The sequence below is a fragment of the Rhyacophila brunnea genome, unplaced genomic scaffold (genome assembly GCF_057557595.1).
Source record: "Rhyacophila brunnea isolate RB1 unplaced genomic scaffold, BYU_Rbru_1.0 scaffold_6, whole genome shotgun sequence".
Classification (NCBI taxonomy): domain Eukaryota; kingdom Metazoa; phylum Arthropoda; class Insecta; order Trichoptera; family Rhyacophilidae; genus Rhyacophila; species Rhyacophila brunnea.
The window spans coordinates 28,486,213-28,509,089 of record NW_028233276.1 but is presented as its reverse complement, the minus strand read 5'-3'; the positions used below and the strand labels follow the sequence as shown (position 1 = coordinate 28,509,089).

Here is a 22,877-nt window from a genome sequence, read left to right as displayed (position 1 = left end):
ATAGTGGGGGTCCAAACAACAACGAAAGCAACAACGACTATTATCTCCTTTACCTTATCATATGCCAAAGCTTCATCAGATACGCATCCTAACGACATTCAATAGTTTTAAACTGACGCCTAATTTTCGCCAATATTTTTAATGCGAAGGATATACTAAATAATAATTGCATATAATAATTAAATAATGCTAAATAATTATTCATTAGTGTCACGTACAGTTTTCAACAAAACTAAATCTTTGTTATAATGGTAGTATAAAAATCGGCAAGTTTTACTTTTAATATATTGTAATATTGGTATAATACTTGACACATGTAATAAATCTTAATTATTTAATTAAATTTCAACAAGGAGAATATTGATATTTCAATATCAAACTTCACATCGTTCGCTTGTCAAAGTTCTCTTCTACATGGATACTTGGCTAGAAAGTTTAACATTCAAAATTAATATTGCCCTCTGTCACGTATAACCCGACCTGAATTACTTAAAAGTTATGGGTACTTTGGTCAATTTTCTAAGTTTCACATAACTTTTTCTAACGTTTTTTTAACATAAGACAGATACATAGCCATCTACTATTAGGTTGTATACTTTTCATCTGATATGCCTTTATGTTATTCGAATAAATTATATTAAAAAACTATATTTTAAAATGTTCTCTTGGTTTGAATTTACGTCTGGACATCTAATTTTTAGATAACAACATTATAATGATTGAAAGATAACAAAGTTTTTTTTGGAAAACGAATGTTTGAAAATTGTCATGAATATCTAGAATAAATATTTAAAATAAAAACATATTATTTTCGAAGGAAATGTACTAACTTCGTTCACGATAAGAGCACTTATAAATATTAAAATAATATAGATGCTTTCAAATAATAGTGTATCCATTTTTTAAGTCCATAAATGAGTAGGTAAAAAGCAAAAATTTTCTACATTTTTGAAATGCACCATAGTCACTCTTTGAAATGGTTAAATTACAATAAATAACCTAAGCTAAAATTTAATCAAAATTGTGTCATTATTATTATGCGTAAGTATTAATATGTAAGTGATGAAGAGAAGTCTTCTTGCTTTTAACCTGCTCAAATATTATGTCGAACTATCCGTGGAAGGAACGCCACAATGATATCGGTGTTCGCGAAGCAAAAAACTATATTCTGGATACTTCGATTGCCTTCTATCTGGGAGCTCCGGGTTTGATTCCCGAAATTTATTTGCATAAGCTAATATGTAAATTCCTCAATACTGGAAGTTTTTCCACAGTAATTATTAGGCTTCACTGCCTGTTGTGGTGTTTAACAAAGAAACAAAAAATGTGTAATTGTTTAAAAAATATATTTAGTCTTCATAAATCTAAAAAACGTATATTTTTACATGAAAGTTGAATTTTAATTCTGACGAATTTCAAATGAATTTATATATAGATATTAATAATATACCGCCAGGTTATATGTAAACGGTAATGGGTATTGGAATATCGCTCGCCAAAGAACTGATATTTTTTTCTAAAATTTACTATGGGTATAAAAAGTTAATAGAAATTATTATCTGTCATAATATAATCAAATATACACAAAAAATATCATATATATTAAAAGCACTGCGTAAGTCTAAGATGATAAAATATAAATAAAATCAGCTAAGTAAATTAATTACATATTACTGAGTATGTTTGGTTTTTGTTTTTCTTCTCTAGGGTCGTTATAAAAAGCGTACGACTTTTTATAAGGACTTTAAAAAATAATGAAAGTAAATAAAGAAAGCTTACATAGAATCTTCAATAAGGATGAGTAATGAGATTTTCGTCTCAAGAATATAATAATATGTTATGCAGAGTTTTTCTAATATCTTAACTTCTTGCTTGCAAAAAAAATCTTATCCAATATTTTATAATGAAATGATAATTACTTTTAAATATTAATATTGTCATATAAGTATTATGAAAATTATTTTTGATAACCCTGAATACTAAGTAAATTTTATTTTTTGTAGTATAGTATACAAACGATATTTTCCCAGTAATTATCTAACTATAAAAAAAATCTGGGCGGAGTTTACTAAATTACTTTACTTCCAATACATATTTTACAATTCCTTTTGTACTTTAGTATGATAGTATACAGAACATGGTTTCTATGTATAATACTATGGAAAAGGTACTGTATTAAACAGCTTTGGCATAAATAATATGACTGAACAATACATTTCATAGTGTCGTGGCTATATTGACAGAAAATAATGTAAATATTGAATGTCTCGTTAAAAAAATATTTCAATATTTTACGAATAAAGACATTCTAAATATAGAAAACTAGACAGGAAGCTAGTAATAGCCCGTTTACATGTGCATGGATTTACTAGTGGCAGTACGTATTGTCCCGACGATAACGAGATAATGTAAATGTGAAAACGTATTATCGTGCATGCATAGATCAAAAAAGTTTAGCAGCTTCTGAATTTTCACGCGTTAGTTGAATCTTGCATGACGTATGCGCATATGCAGTAGAACGATTGTGGCAAAACTGCCGGAAAAAATACAAACTACACCGCGTAAAGCATATTGACATTTCCTAATTTTCACAACCTGTCAAATAGCACCATAAAATGACAACAGAGCGTCTCGTTTATGCTTGAAGGATGAGACTAACGAGGCAGTCAGCACTTTTGCGTATAAACAGTAATTATTATTTTAATTTCCACTTTATTAGTGCCAGTAAAACCATACACGTGTACACGTGCTATTTTACTAACGAGGGAGTACTTTAAAAACGTAATTTTATTTGTTTGTCAGGTCTTGTGAGTTTTAGTGGTGATAATATTATTTGTCGTTAAAATTTTAGATTATTTTTACCACTATAATCACTAAGCAATAAATCATATAAAAATGTCATTGAATAATAAAATTATAATGTTACATATTATTATAATATTGAACTGCCAAATAAAAAATGCATTGTTATTGAATATCATACAAATGACCTTCATGTAACTTTACATTATGCAGGTATCAGGTTATAAAAATAACCATTCATTAATTTTCTTTTTATAAATGCATGTCAGATTTGGCTGCAAAGTTTTTATGGTACTCACTCGTACATAATCATCATTAAAAACAAACCATTTATATATGGTTAAAAATATATTTGATGCTGAACTATAATAATAATTTTGAGTATATAATATGATGGTTATTTTTTGTTTGAATGAAGCAAGCTGTTTTATAAAATAATTATTTGAATGATTAACTTTTTTTGAAGTTTTTTTTGACATTTCATTTTTAAAATTCAGAATTCACTGTGCCCATGCTGCCTAATATCAAATATAACATGTATAATTTAAAAATAATTGTTTCAGACTGTGTTTTTAAATCCATCCATTAAAAATATACCCTTTTCGAAATATGTCGTTTAATTATTAATAAGATATACGCATTCATGTTACGTATTTTAAAGTTGTTTCGTACAGGCTTGATAAACATTATTTAATAGTTTTTGGTGACTAATGACTTACAAAATGCTTGTACATTTTTATAAAAAACGTCTTTTGAGTGTATTCAATTTATTTTTTGCAAATGATATACATTTGGACTGTGGAAAGAAAACAAGGCGCAATCCACATAAATAAAATTTTACAGTAACCACAAAAACGTTTGTGTTATGGCTTTCGGTCAAAGTAAAAATACAGAATAAACATAACCTTGAAGTACATGATAATTAATTAGTAATTTGGTTTTTATATCTCTAATTTGATATTAATTATTGAGTTGATTAAAAAAAACAATAAAAATGATGGTTAAGTCATTTTTCCCATTTTTCTTTTTTTATTTGCTAGCTAAATTTAGATAATAAATCGGAATTTGCAACTTAAATTCTTTGGATACAGCATGTATTTAGATTTAGACGTATACAACGTTATTATGCAATAGAACCTATTGAAAAAAAACTGAAGGTTACGCCCTTTTTTCTTTCAAAATTCGATTTTATATTTATAAAATGTGTTCTAATTGATGTGTTATTAGTATACCCTGATATTAAAACTAATTTATACAAAGATATTTCGTCAAAAATATAGACCAACTATAATTATTTGAGAGAAACTTTGTATGATGGTATATTGGAACAAAAAGTTATACTGAAACTTTGTTCTCAGACCACTTACAAGACGATAGTAATTGCCTTGATTAATACAGTATCAAATAATTAATAATTCTTGGGCTCATTTGACAATGGTTAAAGGGATCAGAACATAACTCGTTCAACAAAGCCCGGAGTCGCTTACTTAATCTCTGACCTCTAGCCAAAAGTACTGCTATTCTAATAGTAATTATTAGTTAATGGTTACTACCTACAATAATTTTGAGTTTACGAGAACATAGCTGGAATATTATAATATATATTATATATTCCAAATATTTTGATAATTTTACATTTATTATTCGAACTAAATTATGGTTCCACAATCCAGCATGGTGGTTTTTTTTAACATAGTTTACATTATATTAACCACTCACTCAATCTATTAAGTCCATGCTCTAGGTAAAACATAAAAACAACATGTGAATTTTCCGGAACCGAGACTCGAACCCAAGACTCATGATTTCATAAGCGACATGTTAACACTCGTCCCTCACGGATACCACTTTTTTACTATTCTTATACAAAACATATTTTTTGAATTTTATCAAGAAATAGGTAATTATCAAAAAGCTCTGAAAAAGGAATATTTTGAAATTAAATGTTTTTAAGTCAATAAAAATGTATATTTTTTTCTTATAGGTACCTATATATTATAAACAAAAGACCTAGCTATTCTAAAGTGTTGTATATATAATACGATAAAATAATATTTTAGAATAGTTTCTTTCAGAAGTTACATACATAAGAAAGAAATGAGACATTTTTATTGACTTGCCAAGATTTTACGAGAATGGAAATAGTCGTTTTTGTTTCCAGAGCCCTCAATCGTTAGCTGTTTTTATTATACGATAACTTTAATCAATAAACAATATTTCCGGATTCCAAGCATTTTCAATTTAATTATATAATTTAGAAACCCTCAGTCGCAAAGCTCGCAGGAAAAGGTGGGGTAATGGTGTGAATCTCATTTTTTCTAAAGAAACATCTACTCAACAAAAATATAATGTGTCCGAATACCATAGAATATAGACCACATGCGGTGGACCAAACACGCGGGTCTTTCAGTTTACGCTGCTAGTGGAAAGTAAAAATCTATTACGTTAAGACAAATATTTGTTCGTAAAAATACATATTACGTACGATTATCGATGAGGTTAAATCAAGACAAAGCTGTTTTTTAAATATGTAAATATTCTTTAATATGTTATCATCATTATAGATTAATACTTGCTACTTATATCAATGTTAATAAAACTATATACCTACCTACATAATGATATAATGTTTATCTAATCCTGAATAAATGTTTTGTTTAAGAATATATAAATTTTTATAATTCGTTATCATTCAGAATAGTATATTTTCATACATTAAAAAATAATTTAATAAACAAAAAAAACATACAATTCCATAAAATGCTATACTTCATACCAGTGTAAATTACATATTTTGATGATCTGTAATTGTTACTTTTCAAATTACTATTTTTTTTAAACAAAAAGTATTATTCAATCAATAGGAAATAATGAAGGATAAACAAAATACATTATTGGGAGTATTTTTCATTTGTCTAGCGTTAATTAGCTTGTTTTGTTCATTCTGTTTGCCAATTGTTATTTTGATTTCAAAAGAAGAGAGGTCTATAAATAGTACAAAAGACTCTTCCTTGACGGAACCCTCATAACGTAAATTTGCTTCCGTTTTTTGCTCTTATCTTCTTATGTCACATTTACGATGTTTGTAAAACCGATCATTAAATTTATTGTTTGCTACCAAACAAGTAATTTGTAATTATATATTATACCAATAATTAGATACAAGTTACACACTATCATTTTGAATTCGATGTATAAATTATGTATATATTTTGTATAGTACATGCTTGGTTTAAGTATAAGTTTATAAGTATATAAGTTTATTAATACATAATAATAATACGAATATATTTTATTAGAAGTATATTTTCTATTTAATATTTTTTTTAATAACTGATAATAAAAGTATTACGAAGCAGTTATAAACATCATGTGTATTAATTATTATAATGAAATATATTTATTTATTAAAAACTATTTGAATGAATTATTATTAATAAAATAACACACAATATTTAGTACTGATTCCACTTTTTTAATATTATTCTGGACCAGTGATATATATTGAATAGTATATTTCTTCTATTTAACTCAAAATATTTTTTGTTTTTTTTGTTGGTTGGTTAGTATAAATTTTGTTTTATTGTATAATCTTTACTAGTCCTTCTGAAGCGGACGAAACGTGACCAAAATAATACTAAAAAGTAGAATTAGTATTAAATATTGTATTTATTTTATTTTATTTAAATATGAATACAATGCATTTTCACCATGAATTGATAATTATTATAATAAAAAAATAAATTTAACTTCGTTTGCTGATTTACAGAAATCGAGTATATTTTGCAAACAATAGAATATTATTTATCATTTTATCTAATTAAAAAATAGGTAGCTAATACTTTTTATATAGGTATTATAAATTAATCAAAGTCACTAAAAACACTACATACTACAATACAAATAATACCATTTTTGCGATAATTACGCGTATGCTATGATAATAATATATGGTATTAAAAACACAAAAACTTAATTTAAATAATAAATTAAATGCTCAAAATGATAAATTTATAGATACACCTAGAAAGTTTTTTTGTTGTTGTAAAAAATTGTTACTGAAACGGTATATGTAGTGTCTAAGGAAATACATGTGTGGATTTTTGTAAGATAAAGGAAAACTGCGTCGGTATTTTTGTATAATGAATGGACTAAAAGGGCGTTTATTTTTATTGGGGACATAATGGAGAAGAAACTAGGTTACAGAAATAGGTTCACATCTAAAGTGCTATAAGGATATATAAGATTAGATAAATTTATTCTGTGAGCGCATTATTGTCGGAAAACGTATGTGAAAAAAAATATTGTAATACAAATACCTTTTATGAATGCTAAACTAATCAATTATTCGTCATAATATTTATATCACAGTAAAATCATTATTATAAATTTTCATTTATTTCTGTAGCTTGTTTTTAACGGTCCATATGCTCAGCGTAGGTCAAAATGGAGCTTATATGGTATTTTCAGAACATAACCCTGGACATTCCTTAAATGTTGTAGATAATCTATTTATATAATTTTGAAGCCTTATATTTTATTCCTTGTATCCTTTATATTTATTTTAAACATTTGATGACTACATAAAGTATTTTTATTACATAAAATAGTATTCTTTTAAACCTCTCGCTCTAATGTTTTAGAATATAGTCATATTTTAGTACGTCCATGTGCAGTGGTGTTAAGATTTTTTAGATTTATTAATACTGAATCATGACTATATTCTCAAACATTAGATCGAAAGGTTTAAAAGAATACTATTTTATGTAAATAAAATACTTTATATAGTTATCAAATGTTTAACATAAATATAAAGGATAATAAATCTTCAAAATTATATAAATAGATTATCTGCAACGTTTAAGGAATGTCCAGGGTTATGCTCTGAAAATACCATAAAAGCTCCATTTTGACCTACGCTGAGCATGTGGGCCCTTAAGCCTTACCTGATATTCATACTAGTGACAGACATCCTGGAATAAAATGTATGTTTTGTTTTTTTAAGTACCAGTAGTAATATCCGTCAAAACATATTTATATAATTTTCACACTGTGGAGATCCATATTATATTTTATTTACCAGCAAACATACTATTTATTTACAATATTTTTTTACATACCATTTTACATATTATTATATATTAAAATGTAAAGCTATGCAATTAATATTTTGGTAGAATATTGTTAATGAAGCATTTTAGTAACTTGACGTATAATATATTTTATAGAGAATTAAAATGCGGGTAAAAATAATACTCACTAGAAATAAAATGCAGAATAATAATTTTGAAGACGCAAATGTTCGTAAAAAAATACCATCGCATATAACTAAAAAAAAAGGAAGAAATCAAGGCAAAAAAGGTCTGGGTGACAAAAATTACGACTGAAGAATCTAAGGACAAGGTTTTACAAAAGTGTAATATCCTTGATGTTTCGATCAACCGTCAGACGGTCAAAGGTTATCAAGGTCGAGACCAATTTTAAGACCGTTAACTTCCGTAAAGGATATGTGCGACAGCTACACTTTACCGTAAATAGCAGGACGTCGCAAGTTTGGTGTTCAATCCAGGGAAGGTTCGGGCATGGGGACGCTGGTATCGGACATCTATCGGTCAGAATAGAAGATGTTACCGAGCACAAGAAATCCCTCTCCCCGTCTACGTTCGTTCCCTGCCAAATCCAGGAATGATACGTCGTGGGCGTGCATGCCGCTATGATCGAACCGTTTTGGCAGTAAAGTTAACAATTGATATTTTTCTAATTGTGGAAACGCCTAGTGGCTATCGTATAAGCATGAGTTAAAGAAGAAGACGTGTATACTTTTTATTACATATAAGTATGAATTAAACTCTGCCATTCTTGGTGGTATTAGCTTGTGTGTTTCTGATAGTTATCTTAGGAATCGAGGGCATCCGTTGTTTGCTCTCCCAATGTGCATAACTAACTTGCCATTAGTGATGCCAACTGGGAGGGCAATAACTATTTTTAATCAAATCGCTTCGGATATTGAAATATTCCACTTACGTGAGGGTGAATTTAGGTGGACGTTGTTTTATAAGCTTTTAAGATAGGGTCTATCAACTTAGTTCACTCTGTGTGCCTCCATGTACTTTTATTTTTCTTATTTTTATTATTTTGTCACATTACCCTGTATTTTTGTTTAAAAATGTTAACACCCACTTTATCTCATAGCGTGAACGCTTTAAGTTTTTAATTTGTCATGTTAATTGTATGTAAAATAAATAAATTTGAATTAATTTAAAAGTATTATTCTTCAAGTATAATTTGTTTTTTTTTATCAAAGGAAAAAATATTTATTAATTATATGAATTTTAAATTATGTTTCTAACAAAAATAAAATTCATCAAACAATCCCAATTGTTTGCATTGTATGATTGAAATGCGATGCAAAATATTTTTAAGTCTACTGTTCTTTATAAAAGCTTTTTTAAATATACATTATTAAAGTATAAGGTATTGAAAACGTTTAATTAAACGTTAAATAATTACAATTCAAAAAAATTTCACTTTATAAAACTTTTGTAGAATGGAAATTACTTAGCAGTTAAACTGTAAGATATAGGTACTATTAGAAGTTATTAATTTTAAAAAGTCATCATGACATACTTAGCAGAATTAAAATGATCTACTTTCAAGTTTATTCTGAGTAGGTACCTACACTGTAAAATATGTCTCCTGCCCACATTATCATTCTGAAGTGTAATTTATACTCCAATTATTCTTAATATTTTGTCTTTGCGTGATCTAATTTTTCGAAAAATAAAACTGAAAAATGTGCTCCTAATTTGAATTTTCTCATACCAAGTATTTCATTATAAAAAATCACGCTCGGTCATCTCATTTTATTTGAGTATGATGGCCACCTTAATTTGACAAATTGAGTTATAAATAATTCTTTTAACCAATAAATTTGCGTTAAATCTAAAATCATTTCTAAGAGATAAATAATAAATCTAATTTTTTTTTTACTTTGAGCCACATTTTTCATGCAAGATTTTATGAACGATATGGAAAAATTTCAAGATTTTTTTCATAAAATATTCAAGGAGGATTCTAAAATATTGAAAAGTTATTTTAATATATTTTCAATACAAAATATTGTATACGTGCAATACTTGTTTATCAATGATTTCTTGTTATAAACAACCTTTATTATACTTATATTGATTTTTGGATAATATACGTATCCTGTTACATAATTACAATTAACGTAACATACATAATTTTGAAAACATTTCTGAGAAGAAAAATATAACCAATAGAAAATTTTTTTTTTTTTTTTGAAAAAATACGACACCCAGCAGGTCTAATTGCCACAAATTTTAACTAATGTCTCTTACAATACTCTTTGAATCGCTTTTCAAATTGAGTTACTATTGGCAATCGGCATTTGTATTTGAAATCAAAATAGGGATTGTATAATTTAATAAAATTACTAACCAACGTCACGGATCACTCCAAGATTTGTTGTTGTAACTTACTTGAACTTGCTAATAATTTAATTAACCATTTTTTTCAACAAATAATTAACAAAATTTGAGAATGTAACATTCTTTATATTTAAAATAAATAATTTTGAAAACACTTAACATGCACTTAAAATACATAACTAACTGATAAATCTTTAAAAAAAAAAATGAATCTATATTTTTATTTTTATGACACAATAATGTTCATTTTGATAAAATAAATAATCTGCCATGTTAATTTTTTTTAATAGGTTAAAAATAACAAAATATTAAGTTTTTTCTCTCTTCTGTAAAGTTGTCAAAAGGGGGAGTTACCAATATTGAATTTTAAGCCATCGTAATGTATCTTACAATACTCTCTGAAGCGCTTTCTAAATTTCCAAATATTTTTATATAGTGTTATATAAGGAAGATGCTATTTTAAAGTGAAAAGAAAAAACATCGGAGTTGTCATCTTCTTAAGTGAAATTCCAAAGCAAGCTATGATACGTTGCTAACATAGTATGTGAAACATTTATCATTGTTTCGCCTGAGGTGAAAATGTGAATATTTGGTTGTAAAAGGTGAGATCTCTAACAAGGTTGTATGTTTTACATCATCTTCTTCAGATCTCTTTTTTCGGCATGTTTTGCGCAATTGTTTGATAAACGGTACATTTTTTTAAAGCGTGACTTTCAAAAAGAGCTTTGGCACATCCGTGTTTGCGACAGAAAAACACGAAATTTGTTTTACAGCATTTCATTTTACGTATCCTCACAATCTTTTTAATTATATCAAGAGCTGTAAAAACGTTTGTACATAAATCTAAATAACCTGAAGGCATAAACTTTTACTACTAAAAAAATCAGGCACACAATTCTTGCACGTAAACATAAATTCTCATAATTTTATATTGATACATATTTTCAGAAATTTTCATGATGGTAAAATTCTTATAAAATTTGAATACTTACAAATAGAATATTATAATTGAAAATAAGAATAAGAATTAGATAAATTTTAAAATTATTTATGAACGCTATAATCGCGTGGTATTTAATATTATGTCAATAGAATAAATTTATGTATTTTTGAATCTACGACTGTGATAAAAGAAAGATAATCTTCTCAAATAATCGTAAATAAAAAAAAACCAAATATTTTTTACTCTTTACCCCATAAATATCGACCATTAATTTTTCGTTTAACGTCAAATAATATCAAATGGCATATCACCACATAGGTCCCATAGGTCGAAGTACATCATATAAATATGAATATCATAATATTTATTCTGTATTAAATAAATCCTGATGTAAAAAATAATTTATTTAATAATGATATCGATGCCTTTGAGGTGTGGTATTAGACTAATGATTCCGCGAAAAATGTAAAATATTAAGTTATTTACGTAAGCAAACAAGACGACAATATTGAACAATTTAATATATGTAATGTATAAGTTTTCAGATATACCAAAGTTTTACATCTCTGTACTATAACAATCATAGAAAAAGATGGCAAAGATGATAAATGTCTTATCTTTTAAAGAAATAAACAAAATCAGTTATCTAAAAAATGTCTCAAAAGAGTTCTGCATTTATTTATCCACGTGGTCAGGAAAAGACGACAATCAAAGGAGACATCTAAGATTTTAAATAAGTAATAATTCTCAATAAGACAACTAAAACAAAATAATAGACATAATTAATCGATTACAGTTTGTTGAAAACTACGTATCTAGTTCATTTTATATGTCTGGAGGTATTACAAAAAAAACACAACTTTTTTGTCATCTGAATTATTACCTAATATTTTGCATCAAATCTGTGAACTGACATGTTACAATAAATACTAGAAATTCGTTTTCATTCCCACACACTTTTTGTAGACAACCTTTTCTTTGTATTATTAAGATTGACGTCTACAAAAAGTGCCGATAACACAGTTTTGTTATTTATTCGATTTTCATGTCTCTTAAGAGCGACCATATATTTGATTTCGAGGGCACTTAAATAAATTAATAGCTAACAACCCATCAAGTTTCCATTATAGCATTGTCAACGTTTCAAGTTTGGGAACATGTTGATATTCCACTTAGATAAAATAATTGAAAATTATGTTTATTCTGTGAATGTTTTTATTTTTATTTTATTGTCTTGGATTACATTATATACATATATATATATATATATATATATATATATATATATATATATATATATATATATATAATAAAGGATACTTTTACCTATGTTAATTTCAAGTTATTACGAAAAAAACAAAGATATTGTAGAAATAAAGATAGAGATAAATTTCATTATTAAAACATTAGATAAAAATATAATCAACAAAATAATAAAAATATATTTTATTAAGTGGTAGCCTAAATTTCTTCACGTCGAATATAAAATAATTTATAAATAATTTTAATGTTATATAAAAAGATATATATTAAAAATCGCACATTAATACACTGATGTTCTGTGCTTATGTATATCCATAGAGTATTAGCGAGTGTCAGAATTGTTGCTACTGACGACATGAATAAAATTGTGTGTTCGAATGTCGTAGTAGATAAATTCTTGTTGTTTTATTCTAAAGATATTGAAGAAAACCTTATATTATAGAGATAGAGTCTAAATAATACGTGGAAGTGTAGGAAAAAAACTTTACTCTACTAATTTTCATATAAACTGAGTGAAGTATTTAAGGAGTTTGGAAGGTTGATATAGAAAAATAGCACAATTGATAATATGAAAGATAAGCAATTTCGACAGAGAACATATGATTATACTACATCATATTTATGAAATAACTTAATCGACGTAATAAGAAACCTTCTTACTAGGCGGTCAAAATTCACAATATATTTTAGAGCCAATTAAAAGGATTAGTATATTGCCCATTGTAGACGATGGAACCTTATGTGACACGATCACTACACTATGGATTTTCTGACACGCTCTATGGGCTCAAACTTGTCAATCGACCTACATGTTCATGTAGCGGAGAGATATAACATACAAACAACAACCTCAGAGAATATCCAAATACGTGTATGGAAAGGGAAGAAATGCTCAAGTCGGTCCAACCCAACCAGCTGTTGGGCGGCCTAAGGCCAAATTTATTGTTTTTTAATTGTGGCCTCTTACTGCGGATCTGAAGAGATTCACATAATTTTACCTTTCAGTATTATGTTAAGTTTTTGAAATCATACTTCTTTTGGAGCGTTTGGAAAATCAGATCAGAGTGTATTTTTGGCATGTGACATGTAACACATAATTTATTTTTTCACACGAAAAAAAACGCACTCTTTTGGATTCGAACCACTGATTGTTCGGTTATCAGCCGAACGCACTACCTTTACGCCACAGTATGATACTTCAATCGTGACGATAATACAGTATAATAATAAAGTTTAGAATTGTTCCGTTGCCTAGGCAGCGAATTTATTATTGTCGGCCATTTGTAATTCTTTACGTTAACAAACAATTAAACGTCAGAGTAACAGTTGGTATAATTTAGTAATATAAGTTAAAGTGTATAGAAATAAACCAACGTCGCTCTAATAAGCGGTCCTTTTTCTTGAGTGTGTAATTTAACAAGATGATTAAGGGCTAGTCAAAAAATCTAGTTTAAAACAAGTTTTGTTTTTGTTTTGTTACGTCAAAGAAGTATAACTTCTAACGCGCGTACATAAGTATCCACACCTATTTTTTTTTTTTTTTAAATTATATGTTTATTAATTCAAGCCATTATTATTCGTTAATTTACATGTTCCTCTTTTCCATTGGCACTTTTTATTACAGTGAGTCATTCTCTCGAGAAAAGATTGCTGATGTTTCACATGTAAACGTAGGGCCTTGTGATACATATTACATATGTATCACAATGTTAATACATTTTTAATATGTTTCAAACATTGAGTTTTTTTTCTATTTGCTGTAAGTATAAAAATTGGTAGACTAAGAGCCCTATGCAGAATCCAAGATTTTGATCCTAAGGATAAGTTGCCGAAAAGCATGACTTAACTATAGACTATACTGAGTATGGAGTTAAGGAATCCTTAACCATAGACTACTTTTGTTATGAACACGCCCCCTTCTGTATTACCATTTACCACTGACAGCTGCTGTCAAAATAAATTCGCATGTCTATAAAACAGTCCATACCTTAGACTATAGATACATCATCACTATAGGTCCATACACTCAAATTCATTTAACAATGTATCTCAATATGGATATTGATAGTATTAATTCGTTTGGCATGTACTTGCAGAATATTATTTTACTTTTATACGCCAGCCCGCAGAAATACAAGATGCCAGATGATATAATGACACTTGACGCTAGTGTTACCAAAAATGCAGTTGTCATATTTTTGTCATCGTTTAACAATTATAAAATAATTTACCTAAACTATAGGAAAGAGAATTTTTAAATATGGTATTATTTTCAATAGAAATGATCTTAACTAAGGTCAATGTTTCTGCATAGTGTTTTCTACTAAGGAAATTTTAGTTATGACAAATGTTTCTGCATTCCGCTCCAAGACTAGTTTTATTTTGGTTAAACTTATAGTATTAAGGATTCATCTCCATAGATTCTTTAATATAATATTAATTTCACGATATAATATTTATTATTACCTATATTAAAAACTAAAACAATTTACTAGTGGTCTAAAACTACGTGAAATCTAGATAGGAGAAAGAAAAGCCTTTTATAATAATATGATACTCACTTCTTGCGTTTTTCGACATGTTTCTCAGAATATCGATGTACTCCTCTCGAGTAGACTTGTCTTGATCGAAAGACTTGACCGGAATATTGTTAGCTGCGCCATTGAGGACGGTGTGAACGGCAGCCAGGGTCAGATAGCAGAGGCTGTTCCCTTTTGCAGATGATCCTCCGTGGTTGTGGTAAAGCATGCCGCAAGCGTCCCAACCGAATCCCTGGGCCGGGAGAAAATCCTATTCTGATTAGCGCTAAGGAGCTTGGTGATTGTTAGACGGTTAGTTATGTAATTATACTTTCGACCTCAAACTGTTAGTTTTATATTATTATTTACGTACATATTTAGATTTGATTCAAATGGACTGATTTATTTTATGCATTTTTCTTTTAAATTATTTAAAAAGTATTTGACATATAATTTTTATTTGAGTTAACAGTGTGAGAGGTGTTTTGGGCTTTTAAATATTTTTTAGAACGATCTAACAATAACTAAATTTAAATATTTAAAAATCATAAGCATTATCATCTTCAGCTGAAATCAATCAACTGATGGATGAAGGTCTCGCAGAGGTCCTTACACTCTGATTGGTTCCTAGTTATTTTCTGTTACGTAATCTACAAACGTTATGAATTCATCAATCAATGAATTTTTTATGGTGTCCTTATGTTTATTTAGTGTTACCTGGGTACCACTGTATGACTGAATTTATGAGTGATTATCCACTCGCTGAGAAACATATCTGGCTCATTGCCATTTCATCAACTGAGCGACCACAATCACATCATGTACGCTTGTCTACTTCCTGGGCTATCATTTTCTTTTATGGTATATTCATAGTATGCCCAAAATGCATTTTTTCCATACCACTAAGAGTCCATATTTATGTGCATGCATGGAAACCAGAAGCATATAATATATTATATCGAATATTTTATGCTTTAATCACAGTGGAAAAAATACGTTATAGATAGTATTCAAGTGCTAAATATGCTCAATGCCAGTTGGTTTTGCGAGCAATTTTGCCATCTAATAATATAAACGTAAATAATCAATGTACGGTAAAATGTTGCGTACTACTAATACTAATAGAGTACTTACATACAAGACAATTACAATATATTTTAATAGTTTATTTTGGATCCAGAGAATGTATTAGAAAAAATAGTTTACAACTATTCACTATTTATAAACATAATGTTATGTTGATATATACCGTGGAAGCTTATATTATGCTCTACTTAGGAGTCAACATTGTAATCTGTAATATTATTAGATATTTTTGGATCGTTCTAAAGATTGATATATAGCCAAACACATCTCGAAAAATCAATAACTTGAAAATTATATTTTAGAGCTATTATTATAATAAAACACAAAGTCGGTTTATTTAATTATTTTTAAATAATTATTTAGACTTTGTTTGAAGTTAGTTTCAATCAATAGTCAATTAAAACCTGTAAAATGATTTAATATTCATTTTATTTAAATTGAAATTGATAAATTGTGATTCAATTTAGTAGTTAACTATAGTTTTAAAGCTAACAAACAGTCATCAAAATTAGAACATTTTCAAAAAGCTCTTTATAAGCTCTCAATCGTCAATTGTCAAATCTACTTAATATATATGTTTTGTTAGTATGTTTTTGTTAGTAAATGAACATTTTTTTAAATCTGATATATTGCTATTTTAAAATACGGTAGGTATTAAAATATTATATTACTACAGTTTTATAATATAAGATTTTTTACATATTATTGAATAAAGAAAGTAAATTGTACATATTATTGTAATGAAATAATTATTTAGATTGGCAGTAGGATCATATTTTACATAATAATTAAAATATCTACATAATTTTTATTGTTTTATATTATGCATATAATAAAAATGAAATGAAATTGAAATATTGAAACAATATAAAATTGGAGGCGATTCGATTTGTCGGTAATAAAAAAATTTCATGGCTCAATAAATTCTTATTTTGGGATTTGTGTTACTTTAAACAACTAGTTAAGGCACTATACGGCCAGGTCAAACGTGTCCGATCGTAATATGGTATCTGAATAATAGCACAAAAAGATATGTTACCCAACGTAAAAGTTCCCTTGGGACTACTTCTAGTGAAAAACTGATTTATCTCACGATTCACTCGGCTAAGAAAAAACCTTATTAAGACAACCGAAAAAAAGTTTTTAGAATAATAGGGTACCTACATTATAATACGTATAATAATTGGTATTTATGAGATTATTTTTTGGGAACTGTGTTTTATGGAAAATCTGAAATTTTGATATCTACTAATATTATATCACTATTTGCTGGCATTCATTTCAATTGTATAATTTATCTATTTCATTTTCAATCACAAATTTAAATTTACAATTACCTGCCATTAACCATGCTTGTCTGATTTTCAATTTAGTTTAAAACGTATTCGTTTGAAGAAGAAAAACATTTATTAAATAAAGAAAATTCAACCCCTAACCAATAATACAATATACTATGTCTCATATTGGTACAGGCTGAAAAAAGTAGTTTTATTTAAACGATATACATAAGTTTAGATCTTCTTTTTTGTCTAGCGAAATTTTCCCAATAAGGGTTTATTGTTCCAGTAAAAAAGGTTAAATTTGTCTATGCAATGGTTTTGTAGAACACAATATTGCATGATCAGCTTTTGTATGCAGACGTGATTTTTTAAAATTAGATTCTGAATAAGAAATTGGCATTGACAATTTGTTAATTATTATTAATATTGTAACTATCAACTGATAACATATAGACGAACGAAACCATTTATCGTTATAAAATTACGTGAATTAAGAATGATTTACTTATTTTATTTTAGTTTACTGTGATGTATTTACGATTAATTTTACATAATGTATTCACAGTTATGTAACGCGTTATGCACATTATTGTAAGTATGCAGGTACTTCAGCCCTATAATTAATATTTAAAATAGGTATTTGATATTTTTTTTAATTTCTCAAAACATAACTTTTTATTTGTGTATTCATAATTATTTACCATTTGCTGTATGTTACTTTAAAAGGGTAATATGAAGTTTGAGCGAACTGAACGATTTGAACAATAAACAAAATGATATTTTCATCTGATGAAATATATAAAAGTTTACAATCAAAATACGATTTACGGAGAAGTTATTATTTAGGTGGAATATTTTTTAATAAAAATTGCAACATTGCATTTCCAAAACATTTTTATTTTTTGTTTGAAAGTTTTCGTAAATTGTATATATGTGACAGTTTTTATTTATTGGAAAATATAACGTATAATATTTTTTTATTACAATGTAGAATACCGGCACATATTAATTAAAGGAAACGAAGAGCTAATAAATAATGTTATTTATAATACAGAAAATATTACAATAAATCCTAATGACCCTTTTAACAATCCGGAAATCTGAGTTTTGTAACTTTTCCATTGCAATAAATCATTTATTAGATTTTATTTATTTAACAAAACACAAACATTATTAATATATTATTATCAGTATAACGTACTTCAACTGTATATTAAAATAATTAAATTTAAATTGAACGATTTTTATGATATTTCGAAACAAAATTTTGTACAATTGTTTTTTGGGGAATGGTGATTAATTTTAAATTCGACTGTTTTGTTATATTATAATACCCCGTTTACACGTGCATGGATTTACTGCTGACAGTACGTATTATCGCTGCCATAACAAGAAAATACACGTCTGACAATATTGTATTATCTTGCAAATTGCAAGATTGCATGCATGAATCAAAAAAGTTCGGAAGCTTCTGAATTTTAATGCGACAGTTGGGATTTGTTCGATCTGTGCGATTTGTATGATACTGGCAAACCAGCTGGAAAAAAACGTACTACTTATGCTACGTAGGGACTCATTTTGAGGTTACTACTGTCAAATACTCAAATAGTACCTTACAATGACAAAATCGCGTCTCTAACTCGTCGTAAACAGTTATTATTGCGATAGTTTAACATACACACTATTGGTGCAAGTCCATGCACATGTAAAGGCACTATTATATAATAATCTATAAAAACCTAGGTAGCCAATATTTTATCAAAAGTACCTTTCCTACTTTTTCCATATTTTTAATTTTTATCTGCAGTATTATTGATCATTAAAATTAAACCATGATGATTTAATGAAATTATTATATAAAGATCTATTGAAATAACTTTCTGACATTATTAAAAAAATATGACGATATAAATATTAATTATATTACACCATTACAAAGTTAATTTAACTAAAAAAATATTTAAATATCTTTTTATAATGATAAAAGTAATTTGAATTTAAAATGAAATGTTTATTGTGTTGTAAAAAGTCAAGCACTTTTCGACTAGAGTTTTCAAATAAGGGTCCGAGAGAATTCGAAATAAACATTGAGTTAAACCGTCATTATCGTATTTGTTTCACAGTAACTACCGACTCCGTAAGCAAAAGTTTATTTTTCAATACCGTTTCCTACATTTGAGAGCGTGCGTAATGTGTATAATGGTATATAATACGGCATGGAAGTCTATTTTATGGTTTTAATCGTAACTAAAACATTATTACTAAAAGCAATTGCAAATAATTAATATCGAAATTCTATAGTTTTTCAAACAAAATTGCAACAACATAGCTAAGGATAAATGAGGGTTTTTGAAATTTGAAGAAATTACATAAATATCATTTATATATAATAATTGTTTATATTTAATTATCAATAAAAAATTATGCATAATACATTATATAATTATGTTTTATCCATAGATAATTAGTAACGTACTGTGTATCTGTTAATATAACCTCTATTCTGTGGAGATCCATATGATCTTCTTAGGATCAAACATGATTAAAAAAAAGTAAAGCAATTCCAATTTATGTATTTTCAATTGCTAAATTTGTTACTAGAATCTTTATAAAAGCTACGAATTAATAGCATTTTTAACTAATTTTCACTAGAATCACGATAATATTTATTTTCTCTCTGAAAAACATTAATTATCGTTCTTCTAACTAAACGTGAACTAAAAAATATAGCAATAAATTTTTGTAATAGGTTTAGAATTTTCAAGTTCAAATTTTTTTTGTGCTACTTAATATTTTTGCCCAAATGTTTGTATCATTAAAATACCATCTGTTATACCCATTTTATACGGTCTTATACAAATTTTAATAGAATTTTTATTTATTCATACAATCAACGTTAAAAAAAATCATAAATAATAACGTTTTTTGTACGTTATCATTTCTGTTATAACTTACAGTAACACTACACAGTACACAGTACGTAAAGAGTGCAATATATTATTGAACATAATAATTTTATTCAAACAATTAAACTAAACTAAACTTTATATCTAAATCGCTTTCATACCCTTTTAATCTATTTTCGGTCACGCAAATGAGTGTAATAGAAATCGTAGTATAGATAATTTCCCGGAAAATGTAACGAATAGAAATATTGTTAAGAGTGATGTTTTCAAATTTCTTCAAGAATCATGTCGATTATATATTTAAATATTAATAAGGTAGAATATTTATAGGAGGTGCATTTAATTTTAAAATATACTAAAAATGCATGATTTAAAAATATTTATCACCGCTATGACATAAAACAGCGATGTCCAACTGTTTTATGGAGACACAATATAAAAAGTAATTATTCAAAAATATACAACGGTGTGCAAATAGAATGATTGTAGGTATGTAGTATTAGAAAAAAAACTAAAATTTAGCCGCAGGCGACATTCTTGGTGTATCATATCGAGTTTTTACTGAAATTAGAAATACACATGATTCTTTACTAAATTGCAAGATAACATACAATAGCTACGGGCACTTTTAATTGATCTTGTAACTAACGTGTTATTTGCATTTGAAAAGCAATTACCAAAAACACAAATTTGTGCGTTCCGTAAGCATTAAGCCAAGCATGAGTGCATAGGTCGGCTTAACGGTAAAGTACAGCATCTAAGATGTAATGATTTTGTATTTAAATCCTATTTAATGAAAATGCTTTTCTAATTTTGTATGTTTAAAAATATGTATATTCAATAAAAAAAATGTTAGACTATGAAAAATTGGGTATACCTACATTTGAAGATAAAATAGTTTAATTAAAAATCAAAATATTTCATGTATTTTGAAAATTCTATTTTTCCCGTTGCAATCAATGTATGAATTGATATGATAAAAGTTGCTGGAAATAACTTATACTCTTTGTATGTGACATGGTATATAATATATGTTTATTAAACTTAGTAATAATAATATGATCGAATGCCAACCCGATAAAGTAACATCATTACAATAAAAAGTACAATGGATAATAGTCCTTGCTCATTTTTGGCCGCCATTTTACCTCGAGGATGTGCTTCACGGCAATTCCGACCATGCTGTAGCTGCCCATCATCCTGGTGAGGGTCGGAAAGTTTTCCGACTTGTGCTGGAAGGCTTCGGCTTGGGCGCCGGCCGTGATCACCGGTATTTTCCATGCGCCTGCGTACCTTGCCACGGGCGCGATGACGTACTCGCACCCTGGTCCAATGAACGCGTCTGAACCGAAAAGGGCGCCAAAAATCAAATTAGGTACGTCGTTAAAAGAAAATGACGCTCCGGGCGACTTTGCGCGCCGAACTGGGCACGGCTTGATTGAGATTGTATGACGAAGGTGTTTTGTGATTGCTGTGATGTCGCGTTTTCGGCGTTCCGTATTATATATTATACTATTTTAAAAATTAAAATATATTTATACAAAAGTACTTTTATTTTCATTATTATAAGTAGGTAGTTGCAAACTTATATAATTTTACATTTTATATTCTGTATTATTAAATTTATGTCATTAAAATATTCAACATATTAGTTTCGATATAAAAGTAGTTATACAGAATCAAAGCTACAGTTTTTCATAATTAAATAATTTGAACTTATTGTTATGGAGTTTTGGGTTATCGCCGTATGCTCTTTTTTCTTTTTTCCTCGACATTTTGGGATTGTTTCAGAGGCTTGAGAGTATGAAAATGCTGTCTACACTTTAATATAATTTTTTTGTAAATCTATCTGTTGATAAGTATATATGAATATGTTCTATATTATAAAAGATCAGCTTAATCAGTAACTGTAACTATATAATATATATTTTAATGGAATTTTAATGTTATGTTTTATATTTTAATTATTGTTATATATATATAATATTGTTTGAATCCATATTATGCATAGGTATATGCTGTGCATAACAATGTTAGATCGCTAATATTGAGAAATTAAAATAATATTTGATCTGGCCAATAAATTTTAGTGGAATGCGAAAATAATTTCAATACTTTTTCGTTAAGATTAAACATCAACAACTAGTTTCAGTTTTTTTTAGTTCGAGTAAAACACGGAATTTAAAAATACAATTTTTTATAGTAATATTTACAGTATGTATTTGATCGACATTGAAGAGTCGTTATAGGTATTTCATTTTTTAATAATAAATTTGAGTTAATACTTAAGATTTTTGCATTCTTTTATCGAAAGTACTTTATTTGGAATAGTCTCAGAAATGTACGTATTACAAAATCTTTTCTACCTAGTTAGATTTAAATACGCAATTTGTAGTGATTTGTGGTGCTGAATACTAATTCGTAGTCAAACTTCATATATTGCAATACTATGATGGTAGCTAAAATCTTAATTATATATAATTATTATTGTGTGATTTCCAGAAAAGACATATTACTTTGATAAATATTAATTTGCAACAATTGAATTTGATATTTTGTAATTAGATACTTATAAAATACTAATATGGCGATCAAAATTTCAATTTAACGCAATGATCGTTTGTTTG

General features: G+C 27.3%; 1 protein-coding gene across 4 annotated transcripts in view; it reads right to left on the bottom strand.

Moving 5' to 3' along the window:
* LOC147065495 (atrial natriuretic peptide receptor 1) overlaps positions 1-22,877 on the bottom strand; it is a 303,943-nt gene that overhangs the window by 125,219 nt on the left and 155,847 nt on the right. For all 4 annotated transcript variants that reach the window (XM_085956505.1, XM_085956506.1, XM_085956507.1 and 1 more), the window contains exons 3-4: positions 21,399-21,592; positions 15,021-15,231 (exon numbers count right to left, since the gene is read on the bottom strand). In XM_085956505.1, the coding sequence (XP_085812631.1) occupies positions 15,021-15,231; positions 21,399-21,592 (405 nt within the window). The remainder of the gene's footprint in view (positions 1-15,020; positions 15,232-21,398; positions 21,593-22,877) is intronic.